We start from the raw sequence: 23,647 nt of genomic DNA, 5'->3' as shown, positions 1-23,647 counted from the left end.
CCTTGAGGCCGATAAGAATGCATCCTTCTGGAGGATGAACCTACAGAAAGCATCTGGCCCACACAGTGTACCTATCCGAGTACTGAAGACCTGTGCTAATCAACTGGCTAGAGTGTTGGCAGACATCCTTAACCTTCGGCAGTCTGAGGTACCCACCTGCTTCAAACAGGCTTCAATCATACTGGTGCCCAAGGAGAATGTGGTAACCTGCTTCAATGAATATCACCCAGTAGCACTTACATCCACTTTGATGAGGTGCTTTGAGGTTTGTCATGAAGCATATCAACTTCTGTCTGAGGAGTGACTTGGATCTACTCCAATTTGCCTACTGTCACAACAGGTCAACAGCAGATGCCATTTCACTGGCTCTTCAGTCAGTGAAGGTACAGACATCATGAGGCTCTTCATTGACTACACCTCTGTATTCAACACTATCATCCCCTGAAAAGTAATCAGTAAGCTCCAAGATCTAGGCCTCAATACTACCTTGTACAAATGGATCCTCAATTTCCTCAGTCAGGCCCCAGTCAGTTCAGATTGGCAACAACATCTTCTCCACAATCACCATCAACACAGGTGCACAGCAAGGCTGTGTGCTTAACTCCCTCCTGTACTCACTTTATACTTAACGACTGTGAGGCTAAGTACAGCTCCAATACAACAGTCAAGTTTGCTGACGATACCACTATTGTTAGTCGATTTAAAGATGTTGATGAATCGTCATGTAGGAGGGTGATTGAACATCTGGCTGAATGGTGCCACAACAACGACCTCTCTCTCAACATCAGCAAAACCAAAGAGCTGATTATTGACTACAAGAGGAGGAAACCAGAGGTCCATGAACCAGTCCTGATCAGGAGATCAGAAGTGCAGAGGGTCAGTAACTTTAAATTCCTTGGCGTCATCATTTTAAAGCATCTGTCCTGACACCAACATGTAAGTGTAAATATAAAGAACACGCAGCAGCACCTCTACTTTCTTAGATATTTGCACAGATTCAACAATTCATTGAAAATTCTGACAAACTTTTATAGATGTACGGTGCAGAGCATCCTGACTAGTAGCATCATGGCCTGGTATGGAAACATTGATGCCCGTGAGCAGAAAGGCCTACAAGAATAATGGATACAGCCCAGTCCATCACAGGAAAAGTCCTTCCCACCATTGAGCACATCTATAAGAAACACTGCCACAAGAAAAGCAACATTCGTCGTTCGGGACTCCCACCATCCAGGCCATGATGCTGCTGCCTTCAGGAAGTTGGTACAGGAATCTTAGGACCCACGCCACCAGGTTCAGTAACAGTTATTGATCTTCAACCATCAGGCTCCTGAACCAGCGTGGGTCAGGCTCACTGACCTCACAGTGTACTGATTTCATAACCCATGGATTCACTGGTAAGGACTCTACAACTCACGTTCTCAATATTGTTTATTTTTCTTTATTTTGTATTTGCAGTTTGTATTCTTTTGCCCATTGATTGTTCGCTTGTCTTTCTGTGTAGTTTTTTCTTTGTATCTACTGTGAATGCCTGGTAGAAACTGAATCTCAAAGTGGTATATGGTGACGTATGTGCTTTGACAGTAAACTTACTTTGAACTTGGAGTTCCTCTGCCTTGCCTGACAGGCTTCTTGTATTAAATAAACACAGTTCAGTCTGTTAGAGGTTCCTCACTCCCTGTCTTGCCCCTGCTTGTCCTGTCTACTGAACTTGCTCACTTACTATTTAAATTTAATTCATCTTGCTCTTCTGCTACACTAGTACTTTGGTCTTCACAACCCCCCCTCTTGTCAGACAGGTTTCACCCTCATAGAACATAGAACAGTACAGCACAGTACAGGCCCTTCGGCCCACAATGTTGTGCTGACCCTTAAACCCTGCCTCCCATATAACCAACCACCTTAAATTCCTCCATATACCTGTCTAGTAGTCTCTCAAATTTCTCAAATAGCATTCGCAAATCTTCGCATCAGGACAGCATCCCTCTTGCAGGTGCAGTCCATCCCTCTTGTACAGGTCACTTCTGCCTCAGAAGAAATCCCAATGATCCAGGAACTCCTCTGAATCAGCTCTTCAGCCTTTTCCTTCAGGAGCACACAGCACAAGGAGCAATCTACACGTATTGCTTATCAGAGCGTGCTGTGTGTAATTGACTGCTGGACTATAATACACAGTATTTCAATGATTATAAAGTAATTTGGAAATTTTGGAAATCTTGGCAATTGCAAAATGCCAAGATTTCCTCTTAAATTTTCTATTATAGAAAATTCTTTTTGACATTAAGCTCCACTTCCCACTTTTTCCCATTGGTGTCCATGACTTTCAATTGTACTTGAAACATTCTACATAATCAATTCAATGTGCTACCTAGTTTACCTCTATAAAGTCCTACCAGCTTCTATAAATCAATCATTCACAAGATCCATATTATTTCTAAGTGTTTCTCTCCTTCATAGTGCAATGGAACTGGCAACAATGAGATAAAACTAAATGAAATGCCTTGGAAATCAAGATTTAATGTAGTTTATGACCTTGTTTATGGAAAATGTCAGCCTTAAACAAGAAAATCTGTCAATAGGCTCGAACTATTACCTTCAAACCCCTCTAGCCCATGGTCTATTCTCATCAAGACAATGCAGCCAGAAGGAATGTCAATAACCCAATTCTTCATCAGCTTTGAAAGAAAACGCTAGCCCCATAAATTTCTTCTGCTTGTCAAAATCCACACATAGCCCTGTTGCAAAGGTGGGTGAACCCATCTCCCATCACTGTGTTAGTGTTCAGACTTCCTGGTCATACACACATTACATCCAAATGTTTACTCCTATCTACTTAACCTATTTATAAGAATGAGATAGTTAAAGTGACATGATAGCAATAGAACAGTGTTACTATTTGTGCTTTGTTTTGGTTTGCTCATTTCTACACATTCTTCTGCTCCACATTTCTAACACAGACACCCAATAGTCTTATGTTAAAAACTTTGGTTAGGTTGCATTTAGAGTATTTGTTGCCCCATTACAGGAAGGCTGGAGACTTGGGGATGGTGCAGAAGAGATTCTTTAGGATGCTGCCTGAAATGTAGAGCATTAGCTGTAAAAAGAGATCAGACAAACTTGGGTTATTTTCTCTGGGGTGGCAGAGGCTGATGGGAGACCTGGCAGAAGTTTATAAGATTGTGAGAGGCATAAACATGTTAAGATGGTCAGAATCTTTTTCCCAGGATGGAAATGTCAAACACTAGAGGGCATAGCTTTACGGTGAGAGAAGGAAAGCTTTAAGGAGATTCACTAGGCAAGTTTTTTTTTACACAGAGTGTGGTAAGTCCATTGGATGCACTGCCAGGCAAGGTGGCAGAAACAGATAGGATAGTGACATTTAGTGATAGTGATAGTAGACAGATACATATACTTGCAGAGAATGGACAGGACCATGTGCAGGCAGATCAGATTAGATTGACATCATGGTCAGCCAAAGGGCCTGATCCTGCACTGTTCTCAGTTCTGCTCTTCCCAAATGCAGCCTGACCTACCGAGTGTTTCCAAATTCATAAAAAGCATCTGAGGATGATTTTGAAACAGTATGTAAAGAACCCTAAAATAAATTCAGAACATTCAGCAGGTCAGGCTGCATTTGTGAAAAAAGAAACAGGGTTACTGTTTCATGTCAAAGCAGTTTCATTATTCTTGGTTTTGTTTTAGATTGTCAGCAAAAGCAGTTAAAAATTTTACTTATTTACATGTGCATTGTCCTACTAGGGAGGGGACTACTAGACTTTAGGGAATGAGGATGGGCAAATGATATGCGACTCGTTGGTCCCCTAGGCAGGATCCTAAACTCGGGGAAGGCAGAATTCGATAGTATAGAACAAGACCTGGGAGTGGTTGATTGGGAACAGCTGCTGGAGGGGAAAACATCATACAATAAGTGGGAGACATTCAAAAACAAGAGTAAAGATTCAGAGACAGCCTGTAAAGATGAGAAGCAAAGATGGTAACTTTAAAGAACCCTGGCTAACAAAGCATATTGAAGGTTTAGAAATATAGAAGAAAACAAGAAATAAACTAGGAGGTTACAAAGGTGGCATGAAATGACCTTGGCAAGTAGGGTTAAGGAGAAACCTGAAACCTTTCTCACTAAGGAAAGTGAAGATTCTCTGAGAGACTAAAGGGATAATCTATTTGTGGAGACAGGGGACATGAATGAGATCATCAGCATTTCCCAAATAGATGTATGCGGAGGTTACACAGACAAGTGAGGGGTTCTCCGATACCTTGGAACACAGCTGTATAGTGTTAAAATATTGGAGCATTTATCCTTGGGTGGATAAATCCCCAAGATCTAATGGATCTATTCCAGGATGCAAAAAGAATCAATGGAAGAGTTTGCTGGAGATTTTTGCATCTTCAATAACCTCGGGTGAGGTATCAGGAGAATGGAGGACAGCCAACAAGGGTTATACAAATGTGAGAGTGAAGAATTTAAAGGAGATATGAGGGTTAAAGTTTTTACACAAAAAACTGTGGTTATCGGGAATGAGTTGCCAGAAGAGAAGGTACAGACAGGTACAATTACAACATTTATAAAGGAATTTGAACAGGTACTTAGATAGGAAATGGGTCTAGTGCAGACAAATGTTATTAGTGTAGATTGACATCAAGGTCAGCACGGACAACAGGACCGAAGGTGTGCTGTAAATTCTATGATTCTATATAACTGACCAATGCTGAATGTTATCCCATCCAAACTAATTCCTAAATAATTGCTAAAGTCAGATTTTTTTACTATGCCTGCCTGTTTTGCTACAAATTAAAAAAGGCTTTGAACTCATCAAGGTACAATGCTGGAAATTAGAGTAATTTTGTTGCTAATCTTTGCACTGGCTGCAATAATTAAGTACCACAATCATCTGGCAGGTCAGATGTAGAGTAAAACTTGTCTAGCCAAACAAATGATGTAATTTGGCCTGACCTCATAAAAACATGGGATAGGCATATGGAACTCGCACGCAATGGCACTACAGTCGGTATGGGCAAGGTGAGCTGAAAAGCACCCTTTCCTGTGATGCATGAAGAGTGTTTGCTGCAGTTTAGAGAATGAGGAGGGATCTCACTGAAAACTATTAAATAGTGAAAGGCCTCGACAGAGTGGATGTAGAGAAGGTATTTCCTGCAGTAGGGGAGTCTAGGACCAGAGGACACAGATTCAGAATGGAGGGATATTTTGAACAAAGTCCATTTTGAACAGAGATGAGAAGGAATTTCTCCAGGCAGAGGCCAGTGAATCTGTGGAATTCATTCCCATAGACTGCTGTGGAGACAAAGTCATTGGGTATACTTAAAGCGGAGGCTGATAAGATTCTTGATTAGTCAAGGCATCAATGGTTACAGGGAAAAGGCAGGAGAATGGAGTTGAGGGGAATAATAATCAGCCACGAAGGAATGGTGGGGCAGACTCAATGGGCCAAATGGCCCAATTCTGCTCCTATGGCTTATGGTTTTATGCATAACCTCTACGATTATAAGAAGAACTCAGCTGACAAAATTAAGCTCTCTATGTCCTGCGGTATGTATACAACAACTCAAATCTCACAATTGCTCAGAATTAAACTCCAGGCACTCATTTCCTAAGGAAATTTCATCAGAACTTTCTTACAAATTCTTTAAATACTGTCCTACATGGTGGAAAGGGCAGAGTGCAGTTGAAGCATCAATAGCTGATTTTTATGAAAAGCTGCATTAAGTTAAGCAAGTAAAAAACCAAAAGTGAGCTTTGGGGTATGAGCTAGCTGATTAATTGATTGATTATTTATTTATTGGTTGATTGATTGATTGAGATACAGCACCACCAATTTAACTATACCCTAATTATGGGACAATTTACTAGACGAATTAACCTCCCAACTTGCATGCCTTTGGAAAGTGGGAGGAAACTGGAGCACCCGGAAGAAATCCACAGGTTCATGGGGAGAATGTACAAACTCCTACAGACAGCGGCGGTTACACAAACTATAGTTTACGTTGTATGACACACACAAAATGCTGGAGGAACTCAGCAGGCCAGGCAGCATCTATGGAAAAAAGTACAGTCAACATTTCGTGCCGAAACCCTTCGGCAGGACTGGAGAAACATGTATACATTTGTATACATAAATAAGTTTGTTTTCCCTTTTATATCTAGTACCCTTTCTTCTCTGCAATCTTTAACTTTCCATCAAAACAAACTCTGGTTAATGTGTGAATATAGAGTGCCAGGAGGAAGGAACTGAAGTGTGGCATTTTCAATCTATGTGATAAATACTGAGGCACCTTCTACAGTGATGTTCAGCCAAGATAATGTCCAGGTCTGAAAGAAAGATACCTTCTTCTCTTCTATGACATCTCACATTTCCAGGCAAAATAGATTTAAAAAATCAAAATCCACCTTGTCACGAGAAAATCTGCAGATGCTGGAAATTCAAGCAGCACACACAAAATGCTGGTGAACGCAGTAGGCCAGGCAGCATCTATAGGAAGAAGTACAGTCGACGTTTTGGATCGAGACCCTTCGTCAGGACTAACTGAAAGAAGAGATAGTAAGAGATTTTAAAGTGGGAGGGGGAGGGGGGAGATCTGAAATGATAGGAGAAGACAGGAGGGGGAGGGATGGAGCCAAGAGCTGGACAGTTGATTGGCAAAATGGATACAAGGCTGGAGAAGGGGGAGTATCATGTGACAGAACGCCTTGGAAGAAAGAAAGGGGGAGGGGAGCACCAGAGGAGGATGAAGAACAGGCAAGGAGTTATTGTGAGAGGGAAGTAGAGAGAGAAAAATAAATAAATAAACAAATAACTAATAAATTAGGGATGGGTAAGAAGGGGAGGAGGGGCATTAACAGAAGTTAGAGAAATCAATGTTCATGCCATCAGGTTGGAGGCTACCCAGACGGAATATAAGGTGTTGTTCCTCCAACCTGACTGTGGCTTCATCTCAACAGCAGAGGAGGCCATGGATCGACATATTGGAATGGAATATAGGATGTGGAATTAAAATGAGTGGCCACTGGGAGCTCCTGCTTTCTCTGGCGGAAGGAGCGTAGATGTTCAGCAAAACAATCTCCCAGTCTGTGTCGGGTCTCACCAATATATAGAAGGCCACATCGGGAGCACCGGACACAGTATATCACCCCAGCCGACTCACAGGTGAAGTGTCGCCTCACCTGGAAGGACAGTCTGGGGCTCTGAATGGTGGTGAGGGAGGAAGTGTAAAGGCATGTGTAGCACTTGTTCCGCTTACAAGGATAAGTGCCAGGAGGGAGATTGGTGGGGACAAATGGACAAGGGAGTCGCGTAGGGAGCAATCCCTGCGGAAAGCGGGGTGGGGGGGATGGAAAGATGTGCTTAGTGGTGGGATCCCGTTGGAGTTGGCGGAAGTTACGGAGAATTATATGTTGGACACGGAGGCTGGTGGGGTGGTAGATGAGGACAAGAGGAACCCAATCCCTAGTGGGATGGCGGGAGGATGGGGTGAGAGTAGATGTGTGTGAAATGGGGGAGATGTGTTTGAGGGCAGCGTTGATGGTGGAGGAAGGGAAGGCCCTTTCTTTAAAAAAGGAGGACATTTCCTTCATCCTGGACTTCAGTTTCTATCAAGGTGGAATATAAAATACACACACCAGTGGATGGCCCCGGGAATTTCATAGGCCTAAGTAGAGTTTTGATTAATTTTACTTTATCTTCATGGGTAAAATTGAAGGCCATAGGTTTGTTCTTGATTTTAAAATTAATTATATAGTATACTGTACCCTACTTCCAAAGAAGTATTGGCCAATGATATTGGACTATGCCACAACACTACAATGAGAAAGAAAGATACTTTAAGGGGCATCTTTTAAAAAAACTGAAAGATGATGTAGTTCAAGGAACATTAAAGAAAGAAGATAGAACAGTACCGCACAGGAGCAGGGTCTTCGTCCTAATATATCTACACTGACTATGAGGCCAAATTCAACTAATCCTATCTGACTGCTTTTTAAATGTTACTATCATATCTGCTTCCATCACCTCCCTTGGTAGCCTGTTCCAAGCACTTACTATTCTTTGTGTAAAATTAAACTTGCCTTCACATCTCCTCTAAACTTTCCAACCCTCGTCTTAAAACTACATCCTCCAGAGTTTGACAGAACCCCAACACTGATGACCTACCCTGATGTAGTATCAACTGTCTATTTCTCTTCACAGATACTGGCTGATGGAGGGCTTCTCCAGCATCTTGTGTTTTGCTGAAGATTCCAGCATCTGCAGTCCTTTGTGTTTCTACCTTGTCTATACTTCTCATAATTTAAAATACTATCAGGTCAACCCTCTGATGCTGAGGGCTGATTGACTTACTCTGAGCCCTATCTTCCCAGCAAACCGACAACCAGTCACAAATGCAGCAATGATGGTAACAAATAATGAGCTGAGAAATACTTCCTCCTTTCCCATTTGCAATAAAAATATCATACCTTATGAAAACTGGACTGCAATCAGTCAGGGTGACAAGCAGCTTCAAGGCATAGAGAGGTACTGGATCAGGATCCATCAAGATCTGCTCATAACTGCAATAAAAAGAAAATCTAAAGTAGTTTGTGAAAAGAATATTTTTCCTTCACAGATTATCATTGGTAATTTATTCAGCTAACAGGCTACATTGCCTATCGTGCCAGTAAGCTCCGTATGGCTAGATATTTCAACATTCTAACTGAGTTCCTCATAAATCGATTGAGGTCAAACTTTACCTCAGCACTACTTTCTCTTTCTTTACTAGATCCAGATCCCACCTTTGTAGCCAAATATCTTCTCAGCCCTTTTAGGTAGAGAAATCCAATTGCAAAAAAAAGTCAGCATGCTGTTTGCCTGTTTAACTACAGGCTTGAAAACCTTTTATGATTTAGGCACCAGAACACCTAGATCACTCTGAACTCCACTCATTTGCAGTTTCTCTCCAATTAGAAAATAATCTGTCATTTGACTCTACTTGCCCACATTAGACTCCACTTGTCAGGGTCCCTGAGTTATTCATGGTTTTAATGAATAAATCAGCATGGAAACAGGCAACACACATCAAAGTTGCTGGTGAACGCAGCAGGCCAGGCAGCATCTCTAGGAAGAGGTACAGTCGACATTTCAGGCCGAGACCCTTCGTCAGGGCTAACTGAAGGAAGAGTTAGTAAGAGATTTGAAAGCGGGAGGGGGAGGGGGAGATTCCAACCAGAGGTGGGTTTTCCCCCTAACTCCCATTGACTCCATTTTAGCCAGGGCACCTTGATGTCATACTCAGTCAAATGCTGCCTTGATGTCGATGACTATCACTGTCACCTCTCCTCTGGTATTTAGCTCTTTGGACCATGTTTGGACTAAGGAGGTGATGAGGTCAGGAGCTGAGAGGCCTTGACGTAACCCAATCTGAGCGTCCGTAAGCAGGTTATTGCCGAGTAGGTGCTGCATGATAGCACTGTTGCTGACCCCTTCCATTGCTTTGCTGATAATTGAGAGTAGGCTGACAGGGCAGTAATTGGCTGGGTTGGACTTGTCCTGTTTCTTGTGTACAGGACATACCTGGGCAATTTTCCACATTGCCGGGTAGATGCCGGTGTTGTAACTGTACTGGAACAGCTTGGCTAGTGGCACAGCAAGTTCTGGAGCACAAGTCTTCAGGACTATTGCCGGGATTCTGTCTGGCCCCATAGCCTTCATAGTGTCCAGTGCCATAGTCGTTTTTGATATCACGTGGAGTGAATCGGATTGGTTGCATACTGACATCTGGGATGCTGTTGGCTTCTGGACGAGGCCGAGCTGGATCAACTATTTGACACTGCTGACTGAGGACTGTTGCAAATGCCTCAGCCTTACCTTGTTCACAGGGGTGCTGGGCTCCTCTATCATCGAGGATGGGGATATTTGTGGAGCCTCCTCCTCCAGTGAGTTGTTGGATTGTCCACCAACACAGGGTAAATGCAAGCAAGCTTTTACAACTGAGGTTGGGTGACTCTAGAACTAAAGCTCATGGGTTAAGAGTTAAAGGTGAAATGTTTAAGACAGTGGTGAGAGTGTGGAATGAGCTGCCAGTGGAAGTGGTATAATGTGAGTTTGATTTCAACATTTAATAAAAATTTGGACAGGTATCTGGCGGTCTGGAGGACTTTGGTACATATGCAGGCAGAATAATAGTTCTGCATAGACTAGATGGGCTGAAGGACTGGTTTCTGTGCTGTAATGTTCTATTACTGTACAATCTTGGCTGAGAAGAGAAGTGGAATATCTGGTCAAGAGGAAAAGGAGGAAGAGTTTATGAAGAAGGATCAGACAGGGGTCTTGAGAGTGTAACACGCTGTAGGATTTCACTGCTAATGTAATGGCCTCTCTGTAATGTTCCACTGCTGAGGTAATGGCTTCTCTGTGGCCGCAATGTTTGGGTTATGACTGGAGATAATGGGGCCTGCTAGCCAATGAGCAGGATGTTGTTCTTTCTTGTGCGTCTGGGAGCTGGGAATTCAGGGGTTTTTGGTCGGGGGAGATGAGGAGAGAAGACACGAATGGAGAGAGTTGGTAGACCGCTGGATGGAGTGGACTGAGGAGCGATGGTCCAAAGGTCAGCGATGATCGGAGGAGGTCGATGGTGGACGAACAGCCTTATCAGTGAGCTCCACATTGCACAATAGACTGTTTCATGAGAATGGGCCCCTTTCTTTTTTGTTTCTTTACTGACCACACAGTCAAATTGAGAATTATAAAGCTTAATTGTTTAATCGCATATTGTGCATTGTTTGTTATTTTGGGGTACTGATTTGTAACGGGACACATTGCACAGCATCCATCCAAATGAGATTTTTTAAGTTTGGCCGGGCCAGGGGCTATCATCCCCTATATTAAGCTGCTAGCCGAAGCGAGAGTTACAAGATTTATAAGGTAGCCAGGAATGAGCTTAATCAGGTTCTTAGGAGAGTTAAAAGGGGACATAAGAAGGCCTTGGCTAGTAGAATTAAAGAAAATCTAAAGGCATTCTACAAGAACAGGATGATGACTAGTGAGGGTAAGAATGATCAGAGATGAAAGAGGAAATATGTGCCTGGAGTCAGAGAAGGTACGTGAGGTCCTTAATGAATACTTTGCTTCAATATTCACACTGACAAGGACCTTGATGACTGTGACGACAGCATAGATCAGGCTGGAATATGTTGATTTTAAGAGGATGCATTGGAACGTTTCGGAACATTAGGATAGATAAGTCGCAGGGCTGGATGGGATATACAACTATGCAAAGTAAGGGGAAGAAATTGATGCGCTTTTGTCATGATCCTTGTGCCATGAAAGGCCACAGGAGTAGCACCAGAAGATTAAAGGGTTGAAACTGTTATTCCTTTGTTCACAAAAGGTACAGGGATAATCCTGGGAATTACAGACCAGTGAGTTAAAACAGTGGTGAGCGAAGTATGAGAGAGGATTCTTAGAGACAGCATGGCTTCGTGAGGGGCAACTCTTGCCTTACAAGCCTCATTGAATTCTTTAAGTAAGTGGTGAAACAAATTCATGAAAGTAGAGCAATGGATTTAGATTAAACATTAGCTTTATCACATGTATATTGAAACATACAGCGAAATGCGTGGTTTTCATCAATGACCAACACAGTCTGATGTCTGAGATGTGCTGCTGGCAGCCCACGAGAGTTACCATGCTTCTGACGCCAACATAGTGTACCCACAGCTTACTAACCCTAACCCATATGTCGTTAGAATGTGGGTGGCAATTGTGGCACCTGGAGGAAACCATGGGGAGAAGGTACAAACTCCTTACAGACAGGTCACTAGCACTGTAATAACATTATTCTAACAGCAAGATGTGGTGTATATGTATCTTAGTAAGGCATTCAACAAGATTTCACATTTCAAAAAGGATGAGATCCATGGAAAGTTTGCTGCTTGGAATCAGAATTGGCTTGCCCACAGAAGGTATTTGGTATTATTATTATTATTCCTCTCCACGCCCTATGGCATGTTGGTCAGCAACCTTGCTGTTTGGTTCTTTAGCATTTTGTCTGGTTTTTTTATGGAGTTCAGTTGATAGCTCGATGATCAACCCAGCACAGATAGAAAGCGTGCAAGGAGCTGGTCAGATTCGAACCCCGGACCTCTTGTCTCAAAGTCCTGTGCTGATGCCATCACACCTCCAGCTAGCTATTTGGTGGTAGTAGCTGGGGTGTATTCTGCCTGGAGGTTGGTGACCAGCAGAGTTCTGTAGGGATCTGTTCTGGGATTCCTGCTGTTTGTGAGTTTTTTAGAAATAACTTGGAAGGGCAGGTTAGTAAGTTTACAAATGACATGAAAGTTGGTGGTATTATTGATAGTGTAGAAGATAGTCCCAGGTTACAATGAGAGATTGATAGGATACGGAGCTGGGCTAAGATGGAGTTCAGTCTGGAAAAGTGCGAAATGATTCACTCTGGAAAGTTGAGCTTGAAGAATACAGGCCAAATAGCAGCATACTTAACAGTCTGGAGGAACAGAGGGATCCTGAGGTCCATGTCCATTTATCATGCATAGGCATGTGGTGCATTGGCTTTCATTAGTCAGAGGACTGATTTCAAGAACTGTGAGGTAATGTTGTAACTTTATAAAACTCTGATTGCACCATACTAGGAATATTGTGTTCATTTCTGGTTGCCTCATTATAGGAAGGAAGTAGTAGTATTACAGAGAGTGCAAAGGAGATTTCTCAGGATGTTCCCTGGATTAGACAGCATGTCTTATGAGGAAAAGTTGAATGAGCTCGGGTTTTTCTCTTTGGAATGAAGGGGGATGAGAGGTTACTTGATAAAGGTGTATAAGATTATAAGAGACATAGATAGAGTGGACAGCCAGAACCTTTTCCAGGGTGGAAATGGCTATTATGAGAGGGCATCATTTTAACATGAATGGTGTAAAGTATAGGGGAGATGTCAGAGGTAGGTTTTTTTTACAGAGAGTGGTGGATATGTGGAATGTGCTACCTGGGGCAGGGTAAAGGCAAATACATTTAGATAGCACCATGGATGAAATAAACACAGCGCTATGTGTGAGTGAAGCATTAGGTTGATCTTGGAGTAGGTTAAAAATTCGGCACAACATTGTGACTAAAGGGTCTGTGCTATCCATTCTACATTCCAGATGGCCCACAACTCTCAGTGGGAATTTATCCCAGTTAGAATGAGGGATTCAATAAAAAAGAGACGTCATCTGTAATTAACAAAGGAGGTCAAGAATACCATTAAATTGAAAAGCTCATCTGTTAATATGTATTTATGTATTTTAGATATTCGCTCTATTCCTAGTACTGCCATTCAGGGATGTACTCAATTCTTCCTTGAAGAATATTATTTCCTTGTCCCCTGTGCATCTCTGGCCCATGACTGTCCCAAGCAGAGAAAAAGCAATGGAAATGCATTGAGAACCCCAAAGCCATGCATGCAGAGCACAAATAGCCTTGTCTAAGCAACAGAAGGAATGCACTCTCTGACCAACCAAAAATAATCATGTACCTCCTACCCCATCTGCGAGTCCCACACCTAATTCATCAGCCAGTGCAGAACCCACAAAGTTAGAGTGGAATTAAGTAACCCTCAATCCAGCAGATTTGCATAAAGAAGGAAAAAAAAACAATGCTCATATGCTATTTCCCCCTTTCTTATCAAGTCCTGGCCTTCTTAAGTTAAATTCTGATTTTTTTTTCTGTCTCCAGGCATTTTGGCAACATAACAATCAACATCAAGCATGTGGCATGCTTGCCTTCATAAGCCAAGAAGCTCAGAATAAGAGTTGTGACATTCTGCTGCAGTTAGAAAACATCAGTTAGACTATATCTGGAGCTCTGATTGTCACACCACAGGAAGGATGTGATAGCAATAAGGAGTATCGACATGAGATTACTAGGATGTTACCTGGAATAGTCTGAATTTATTCTCACTGAAACATAAGAGGCTAAACAGTGAACTTACAGAGGTTTATAGAATTATTAAGAGCTTAGTTTAAATAGATATAATAATTTTCCCATGCAGGGGAGTCTAGTACTGGAAGGCACATTTGAGAAAATACAGCAGAAATGTTAAAGAGATAGAACAGTACTTGAATAGATCCTTTGGGTTCATGATACCAGTTTAAACTCATCCCATCTGCCTGTATGTGATCTCCTTCCTGTTTATGTGTCTCTCTAAATGCCTCCTAAATATTGCTATCATATCTGTTTCTGCCACCTCATCTGGCAGTACATTCCAGGCAACCACCACTCTCTGCGTGTCAAAAAAATAGTGCTTTGCAGATTTCCGCCTTGAAAAGAAAGACAATTTGCCTTATCTACAATATTGTACAAAAGTCTTAGGCACATATATATAGCTAGGGTGCCTAAGTCTTTTGCAGTACTGTATTTGTCAACGTGGAGTGGAGAGCGAGTTTGTAAATCTGGCAGGAGCAAAGGATGTTGTGGATGGTGACGGTGGATCTCCGCAGAAGGGGCAGGGAAGGAGATGGGGGAGATGGTATGGATGCAGACACACACACTCCTGAGACACCATGCAAGATCATTTGATTCCAAACAACTGCTTTATTGATCATTACAGAATGCCTCTCTGGTGCTTTCTGCTCTCTTCTCTCTCCCTTCCCCTTTTCCCAACTATGATTCCCCTCTCTCTGCTCCCTTCCCACTCTCAGTCCACAATAAAGACCCATATCAGAATCAGGTTTACCATCACTCACATATGTCATGGAAGTTGAATTTTTTTCTCAACAGCAGAACAATGCAATACATAAAATTACCACGGTATTGTTCAAAAGTCTTAGGTACCCTAGCTACATACTGTATATATGCTTAAGACTTTTGCACAGCAATGTATATCTCATACCTTTATAGACTTTTGTCAAGACTCCCCTCAGCTCCAGAGCAAACAGTCAGGTTTCTTCAGTCTCTCTATATAGTCTGGACTCTGTAAACTAGGCAACGTCCTGGTAAATTTTACCAGCCATGGTCCTTTCACTCTACTGCCTTTATTTTCATGGTCATTGTTTCACTTTGCCTATCTCTGAGGTTTCACAAAATACCTAATTCCCAACTTGGTTCATTTTGCAAAGATGTCCTTGCAGCAGCTGTTAGAATGGGCCCACAGTATTTATTTCAATACAAGGCAATAATCTACCTACATTGTTAATATTCTGTGTATGCAGATAAAGAACCAACTGTTTGCTCTGTAGATCACGGGGTTCAGCAGGCATAAAGAATGAATTACATGCAAATTTATAATTTTAAACTTCACTATCAGGTCTGTCCAAATTTGGTCTGTGCTGAAATGAGACTTTACTACTGTTACATACCTCATAACTGACAGCCTGAAGCATCTTTAGGGGGCTCAGTGACTATAACCACTGGTCTCTGACACACGGTGTTATACTTGGTCCACTGCCCTGCACTGTTTGACTTGCACAGCTGCAACCAAATGGTCTCTACTTAACACTGATTTGATCTAAGGTGCTCCCTGATTATTTCCTTCTCCTTGTCAAATTCACACAGTTTGTGGATGGGAACCAATTTTGGACATGTATGCTTCCTCAGCATGGCATAGGGTCTTAAAATGTGATTAGGACACTTTTACATGTTAACAAAATTGATTTTGAGTGATCTAGAAAATGCAAGAATCTGAAATTTATGCCTTGCCTGCCAGGAGGGGTCTCCATCCATTCAATTTTATGAAGCATTATTTCATTAGGACGAACATTCTTTATTAAGGAAAATTCTGTAGTAAGGCAAATAATTAATGCACCATATCATGTGCACAAAATAAAATAATTTTGTACCATCATACAACTTCAGAGAATATCTTAGCTTTGATGTCTGATTTGCATTGGATCACAGGGCAGCTTGTGTGGCTGTGCGCAGGCTTCGTATTTCACTATGTAATACAGAAATAGAAATATAGACAAACAGGAGTCTTAGAATAACCCAGGAATATCTTCAATTGTTCTCATTACAATTTTCAGATCACTGGGGTAGCTTGCAGTCAAAAAAATATAAATCAAAGCTGGCTTCCAGGTTCTTCCTTTTTAACATACTGCCAGCATCAAAGGCTCAGGCAATTCACATTAAGTGTAGAAAACTTCATCATGCAGAAACATTTCTCCAGAGTGTGTCAGCAATATTTTGACTGACAGAAAATTTGAAAGAAAAAGCCAATTACTAAAGATTTCAATATATGTAGCATATAACAGTTATTAAGCTTCCGTCTTGTAACAAAATAAATGTAAAGCATATTGCAAAGCTTAATTAACACATGCCTACAATTTAATCTTAATCCAACCTGATGAATATTGACAGGACAGTAGATATGGAATATCATTTTCTGGCAGGAAATATAAAATATCAAGTAGTGCAATATATGTAGCCCACAATTTGAAGCTTTAAGGGGTCCAAGTACAAGAATGTATTTCCTCCTCTCCATTTCCTCTTCTTATGGTGAAACTGCCAACATATGTCCCCTCTCTGCACATCCATCTAACATTAGTCTGTCCAAGTGCCCTTTGGTTCTTCCTTCCAGACAAACCTCCTTCACTACCTCCAAGTTCACTTGGCTGAACTTGCTTTCACACTGAAATATTTCTCCTTCAACTAATTATCACAAAATCCAAGGTGCCCATTTATGAGCCCAAACCGCTGTGTAGAACATTGAGATACAGTATATCCTTGTCTTAATTCTGCACAGGCCCCCTCCGATCTCTCATTCATTCTTTCCAGCAGATGAATGGACGTACTAGCGCTGCTAACTACTTTTCTATATACTTAGACGTTTACACCACCTTCCATCTCACTCTCACCTCACAAGGTCCGTTTCTGACTCTTCCCCTTCTTTACTAAACTTCTTACCTCTTTGGTCTCCCTCCATTTTTACAGTACCCCATTCTAACCTGTAAGAAACTACAGAACTGTGGATCATGGATACCTCTTTCAGTAGAGCACCAGGCCAAGGAATTTATCTGCTTTCTGTGCCATTAACTCCCCCTGCCCTTTTCCCACTAATATTAATTGATTTTAATTCCTTCTTTTCATTAGAATCTGGATTCCCCAGCATTTCTGGGAAGATGTTTGTGTCCTTTTCTGAATATATATTATAGAACATTGAACAGTACTACAAGGAATGGGCCCTCAGCCTTTGATGTCCGTACCGACCAAGATGTCAAACTAAACCAGTTCCATCTGCCTGCACATGGTCTATATCTGTTTATCCTCTGCTTGTTCACGTACCTTACTAAATTCCTATTATACATTACTGATATCATATCTGCATTCACCACCTCCTCTGGCACCGCATTCCAGCTTCCTACCATTCGGTGTAAAAAAAAATGCTCTTTAAAGCTGATTTTAACTTTCTCATCTTCAAACGGTACCCTCTAATATTTGACAGTTCCACCCTGAAAAAATTACTCTGGCTGTCCACCCTATCTATGGTTCTCATAACTTTATAGACTTCTACCAGATCACTCCTTAGCCTACAACTCTAAGAGAAAATAACCCAAGTTTGTCCAACCTCTCCTATAGCTGATAACCCAAATAACAATGTGATGAATCTTTTCCATCCTCCATCCATACTAGTACCGTTCCTGTAATACTATGGGCTCTTACCCTGTTAAGCAGCCTCATGTGTGGCATGTGTCAAAGGCCTTCTGAAAATCCAAGTTCACAACATCCACTGATACTCTTTTGTTTATCATGCTTGTTATTCCTTCAAAGAATTCTAACAGAATTGACAGGCAGGATTTTCCCTTAAGGAAACCATGTTGACTATGGCCTATTTTATCATACGCCTCCATGTACCATAGGACCTCATCCTTAACAATTGACTGCAACATCATCCCAAACACTGAGGTCAGGCTAACAGGTCTACAATTTCTTTCTTCTATCTCCCTCCCTTCTTGAAAAGTGGAGTGACATTTGCAATTTTCCAGTCATCTGGAATCATGCCAGAATCTAGTGATTCAAGAAAGATTATTACTAATGTCTCCACAATCTCTCCAACAACCTCTTTCAGAACCCTTGGGTGTAGTCCATCTGGTGCAGGTAACTTATCCACCTTCAGACCTTTCAGCATCCCAAGCTCCTTCTCACTTACTTCTGCCCACTGACACTCTCAAACTTCTGGCATACTGCTAGTGTCTTCCATAGTGAAGGCTGATGCAAAATACTTTTTCAGTTTTTCTGTCATTTCCTTGTCCCCCAATACTGCCTATCCAGCAGCATTTTCCAGTGGCCTGATATCTACTCTCACCACTCTTTCACTCTTTATACATTTGAGAAACCATTCTCTGGTATTACTGGTTAGCTTACCTTCATATTTCATTTCTTCCCTTCTTTGGCTTTTTTAGTTGTCTACTGTTGTTTTTTAAAAGCCCATTAATTTTTGCTCAGTGATATGCCCTATCATTTGCTTGTATGTTGGCTTTGACTTCCATTGTCATCTTGCCTTTAGCATACTTCTTCTTTGGGATGTATCTATCCTGCACCTTCAAAATTTCTCCCAGAAACACCAGCTATTGCTGCTTGCTGTCATCCCTGTTAAAGTCCCTTGCCAATCATCTTTGGCCTTTTCCTCTCTCATGTCTCTGTAGTTTCCTTTACTCCACTGTAATAATGATCCATTTGTTTTTAGTTTCTCCATCTCAAATTGCAGGGTGAATTCTATCATATTATGGTCATTCTCTCCTCAGGGTCCCTTTACCTTAAGATCCCTAATTAAACCCAGTTCATTACACAATACCCAATCCAGATAGCTGATTCATTGGTGGGATCAAACACAAGATGCTCAAAAAAGCCATCTTACAGGCATTCTACAGATTCTCTCTCTTGGGATCCAAAATCACCACCAACATAATTTTTTCTATCTACCTGCATACTGAAATCCCCTATGACTATTGCAACATTGCCCTTTTGAAATGCATTTTCTATCTCCCGCTGTAATTTGTAGCCCACATCCTGACTACTGTTTGGAGGCCTGCATATAACTCCATTAGTGTCTTTTTACCCTTGTAGTTTCATAACTCTACCAAGAACGTTTCATCTTCCAATCCTGTATCATCTCTTTTTATGGATTTTTTTTTATCAACAGAGCCACCTTGCCCTCTCTGCCTACCTGCTTCTCTGTTTGCTTGGATGTTAATCTCCCAACTATAAACTTCTTTCGGCCATGATCCACTGATGCCCACAATGTCATACCTGCTAATCTCTTAACTGCACTACAAGATCATCTAGTTTATCCTGTATCCTGCGTGCATGCAAATATAATATGCCAATATATTCATCACCCTTTTTGATTTTGTCCTCATTACACTGCAGTTCATTGCAATTTTGCCCTATCATCTGCCTGCCTTTCCTGGTTGTCTCACTACACAATGCCTCTGCTTGTAAACCAACTGGTCCATCTTCAGCCCTATCACTCGGTTTCATATTATTGTTCCTCTCCGCGCCTTGTTACTTTAACATTTTTTGTTTACTTTTTACGAGGCCGCGTTGCTAGTTCAACACACAACGCTGCACAGATGGAAAGCATGCAGGGAGCCAGCTGGATTCGAACCCGGGACCACTCGCCTTGAAGTCTGGTGCAGATGCCACTACAACACCGGCCAGCTTTCAGTTTGCATCCCTTTGCCAAATTACTTTAAGCCCCTCCCCAACAACTCCTTGAGTTCAGGTGTAACCTGTCCCTTTTAGACAGATCATACTTTCCCCAGATCTGATGCCCCCTGCATCAGTTCCTCAGCCATGCATTCATCCGCTGAATCATCCTATTCTTATCCACATTGGTGCGTAGCAGAGGCAGCCAATCCGGAGATTACTACCCTAGAAGTCTGCTTTTCATCTTTCTACCTAGATCCCTAATTTCCCTCTTCAGGACGTCCTCCCCTTTCCTCCCAATGTTATTGGTCTGAATATGTACCGGAACTTTTGGCTGTTGACCCTTCCCCTTGAGAATGTCATGGACCCAATCCGAGATGTCCCCTGCAACATACCATTTGCATGTCTCTAGCGCGTCCACTGAATCTCGTATCTACTCCTCTAGCTATGGAACTATGGAATCCCCTATCACTACTGCAGTCACCTTCTCCCCCTTTTCCCTTTTGAACCACAGTGCCAGAGACCCAGTCAATACAGCTTTCCCCGCTGGGTTGTTCCCCCCCCCAACAGTATCCAAAATGGTATACTTATTATTGAGGGGGGACAGCCACAGGGGTACTCTGCACTGGTTTCCCATTTCTTTTCTCTCTCCTGACAAGTCACCTGGGTACTTGCTTCCTGGAAATCAGGGTGACTACCTCCCTGTAGCTCCCACCAATCACCTCCTCAGTTTCCTATATGAGCCAAAGGTCATCAAGGTGCAGCTCCAGTTCCTTAACCCGTTTTCTGAGGAACTGCTGCTCGGTGCACCTGGTGCAGATGTGGAGGTCTCCCAGAGTTCTCACATCTCACACAAAAAACACAACACAGCCCCCAGAGCCATTCTCACTGCTCTAACTATGTAGTAATAGAACTAGAAAGAAAAATGAAGAAGAAGAAGCTGAGCAGATACTTACCTTGCCCAAGTCTGTTCTCACTAAAGCCTGATAAGCCAAAGCCACCCCAGTCTAACATTGGCCCACTCACACAATGGCCACTCTGCTTGTTCCTGCCTTATTTGCCCTTTTATTAAAAACTGCAACTCCTACTGTTTTTGATGAAAGCACCCTGAGAAGCGTTTGGAATTTGTCAAAGTAACTCAGGTAAGTTTAAAAATAAAATCCAATGCCTTTAAACTTTTCTTGTCTTTAAATATTTCAAAACAAATTTACAACTATTTCATTAAAACTGTGCCCCAATTCTTGATTACTCCACTGAGGGAGACATATTTTGTTTCTACTTCATCAAGGCCCTTCATAATTTTATTCTCCTTAGTTACATCTCTTCTCTGTTGTTGACAACATCAGCATTGCAATACCTTTGCAACTGTCCTCCACACCCATCATAGTTCCACTGCATTCTTCCTGTTTCTTTTATATTTTTAGTGCCCTAACACCCAGCACAATTAGATGAGCTAATTTTGACAATGGAGCATTCACTTACTGAGGGAGCAGAGATTCTCGGATGAGGGACAGCCATTTGTTGTTTGTAGCAAGGTACTCCTCTTTCTCTCCCAACATGGTCTCATGGTTTGCCACAACAGATACTGTTTCTGACAGCAACCGCAAGCTAAAGATCCGCCACTCCACTTCAAAAGTGCAGGCACATAAAAAGGAGATAATAAAAAGTCAGAAAACATGTAAGGCAGAGGTGATGGGAAATTTAATGACTACTGCACTTCATTTCTGGTCGTCCTTACCATTCTGACTAAGCACCAGAGACACTAAGGGAGGGAGAACACAGTCAACAATCTGAAAAGCAGAAACAAGCAAAGATTAAAGGAAAATGTGTGGCTAATTTGACTATATTAACTCAAATATAACACATTGGAAAGAATTGCCTTTACTTTGATGTATCTTGGCCAATTTTCATTGACATTTGTTCTTCTTTTCCTCAAAGATGCAGCCTCTTGCTGAGATATGATTTCACAGATCCTTACTCAGTTGGGCACTGGTGTCATAAAGTCGTACAGCACAGGAGCAGGGCCTTTGGTCTAACTGGCCCATGCTAACCAAGATTCCCATCTGATGATAACATGGCATAGTCACTGCCAGAAGTGACTCTGTGAGGACAAACTGTAACTGAACCTTCTTTCACAAACACAAGAACACTATTGCACTTTGGCAACCAGATAACAATTAGGAACAGTCGACATTCCTAGACTGCATCCACACTCATTGGTGGGAGCTCTTACACCATCCAACCTGCATCTGTTCCAAAACAAAGGCAAGGCTTGCCAATCTATACTCAGCTGTAGGCTTCATCACAGTATGGAGTTGTTCTTTTTGGAATGAAAGTATGATTCAATTGTGCTGTAACAAATAATCACAGCCTCACTGATCAACTTTAACCCTTTGAAGAGTCAAACAGGAACTGTGAAGCACTCTCTTCAAATTCAGATCCCTCCAAAGACTCATCTTCATTTTATCATTGCTTCATGGAAGCCATGCTGCTAAAACAGTCAAGTTCAGTGAAGTCCAGTGTCAAACGAGGCTCCATCATTGCCCCACCGCCACACCTAACTGTCAACAAAACTATCCAGTCCGTATAGCTAACCTTTAGCACTAATGAGAAATTGTTTAACTTGCAGCAACTACATTCCAGAACCAAGATTATTCAAACCTCGGTAGTTAAACCACAGTATGCAGACTACGTCTTGGACACAAAGGCGTAGTCTGAAGGAGTAGTGAAGGCAAAGATCCACATCACAGTTAAGAGGTATATAGATGAGTTCCTAAAGTGTGAATTCTAGATGACAGGTTAAACAATCTATTATTCTGCCCTTTCAACAGGAGTACTGTACTATAGAATCCCAAAAGCAGCTCTATGTAACAGCAAATCAACGAGTACCACTCCCACCCTTCGACAATTCTTTCTTTCATTAGCTGTGAACTACAGTAAAAATTTTTGTTGGTAATTTTCTTTATGACAGTCTCATTACCTTAAATAAACATTTTTTGATATAATAATTTTCTCTCAGCAAGATTATATCAAACTCAAATGCTGGTATGGCTCAATTTTTAAAAAAAGGGATGAGGAAAATGCAACACACATCAAAGTTGCTGGTGAACGCAGCAGGCCAGGCAGCATCTTTAGGAGGAGGTACAGTCGACGTTTCAGGCTGAGACCCTTCATCAGGACTAACTGAAGGAAGAGCTAGTAAGAGATTTGAAAGGGGGAGGGGGAGATCCAAAATGATAGGAGAAGACAGGAGGGGGAGGGATGGAGCCAAGAGCTGGACAGGTGATTGGCAAAGGGGATATGAGACGATCATGGGACAAGAAGCCCAGGGAGAAGGAAACGGGGGAGGGGGGTAAAACCCAGAGGATGGGCAAGGGATAAAGTCAGAGGGACAGAGGGAGAAAAAGGAGAGTGAGAGAAAGAATGTGTGTATGTAAATAATGGATGGGGTACGAGGGGGAGGTGGGGCATTAGCGGAAGTTAGAGAAGTCAATGTTCATGCCATCAGGTTGGAGGCTACCCAGACTGAATATAAGGTGTTTTTGTATGTGTTGCTTGGATTTCCAGCATCTGCAGATTTTCTCTTGTTTGTGATTAGATTATTACTCTGGGAAAACTCTTCCAGGGATGCCTACCTTGAAGAAGTTTAAATCTTTCCTTCCACGGGAGTTCAGTGAAACCCTCTCTTACCGCTCCCCCACTGTGATCCCTGCTGACCGTGTGCTTACCCAGACCCACTGCTCTCCTTGCCCACCTATCACCTCCCTCTGGAGCTCCTTCCCCCTTTTTCTTTCTTCCATGGCCTTCTGTCTCTTTCACCAATCAACTTCCCAGTTCTTTACTTCATCCCCACCCCCCCAGGTTTCACCTGTCACCTGGTGTTTCTCTCTCCTCTTCTCCACCTTTTAAGTCTACTCTTCAGCTTTTTTTCCTCCAGTTCTACCTAAGAGTTTTGGCCCGAAATGTCAACCGTACCCCTCTCCATGGATGCTGCCTGGCCTGCTGAG

At 42.1% G+C, this 23,647-nt stretch overlaps 1 protein-coding gene across 6 annotated transcripts in view; it reads right to left on the bottom strand.

Moving 5' to 3' along the window:
- The window catches only part of ulk4 (unc-51 like kinase 4), a 755,583-nt gene that overhangs the window by 266,870 nt on the left and 465,066 nt on the right, over window positions 1-23,647 (bottom strand). For all 6 annotated transcript variants that reach the window (XM_063070087.1, XM_063070088.1, XM_063070093.1 and 3 more), the window contains exons 28-30: window positions 21,379-21,430; window positions 21,123-21,267; window positions 8,486-8,578 (exon numbers count right to left, since the gene is read on the bottom strand). In XM_063070087.1, the coding sequence (XP_062926157.1) occupies window positions 8,486-8,578; window positions 21,123-21,267; window positions 21,379-21,430 (290 nt within the window). The remainder of the gene's footprint in view (window positions 1-8,485; window positions 8,579-21,122; window positions 21,268-21,378; window positions 21,431-23,647) is intronic.

The sequence above is a fragment of the Mobula hypostoma genome, chromosome 17, assembly GCF_963921235.1.
Source record: "Mobula hypostoma chromosome 17, sMobHyp1.1, whole genome shotgun sequence".
Classification (NCBI taxonomy): Eukaryota; Metazoa; Chordata; class Chondrichthyes; order Myliobatiformes; family Myliobatidae; genus Mobula; species Mobula hypostoma.
The sequence above is the reverse complement of the archived record's forward strand: the minus strand, read 5'-3'. Positions and strand labels throughout refer to the sequence as shown.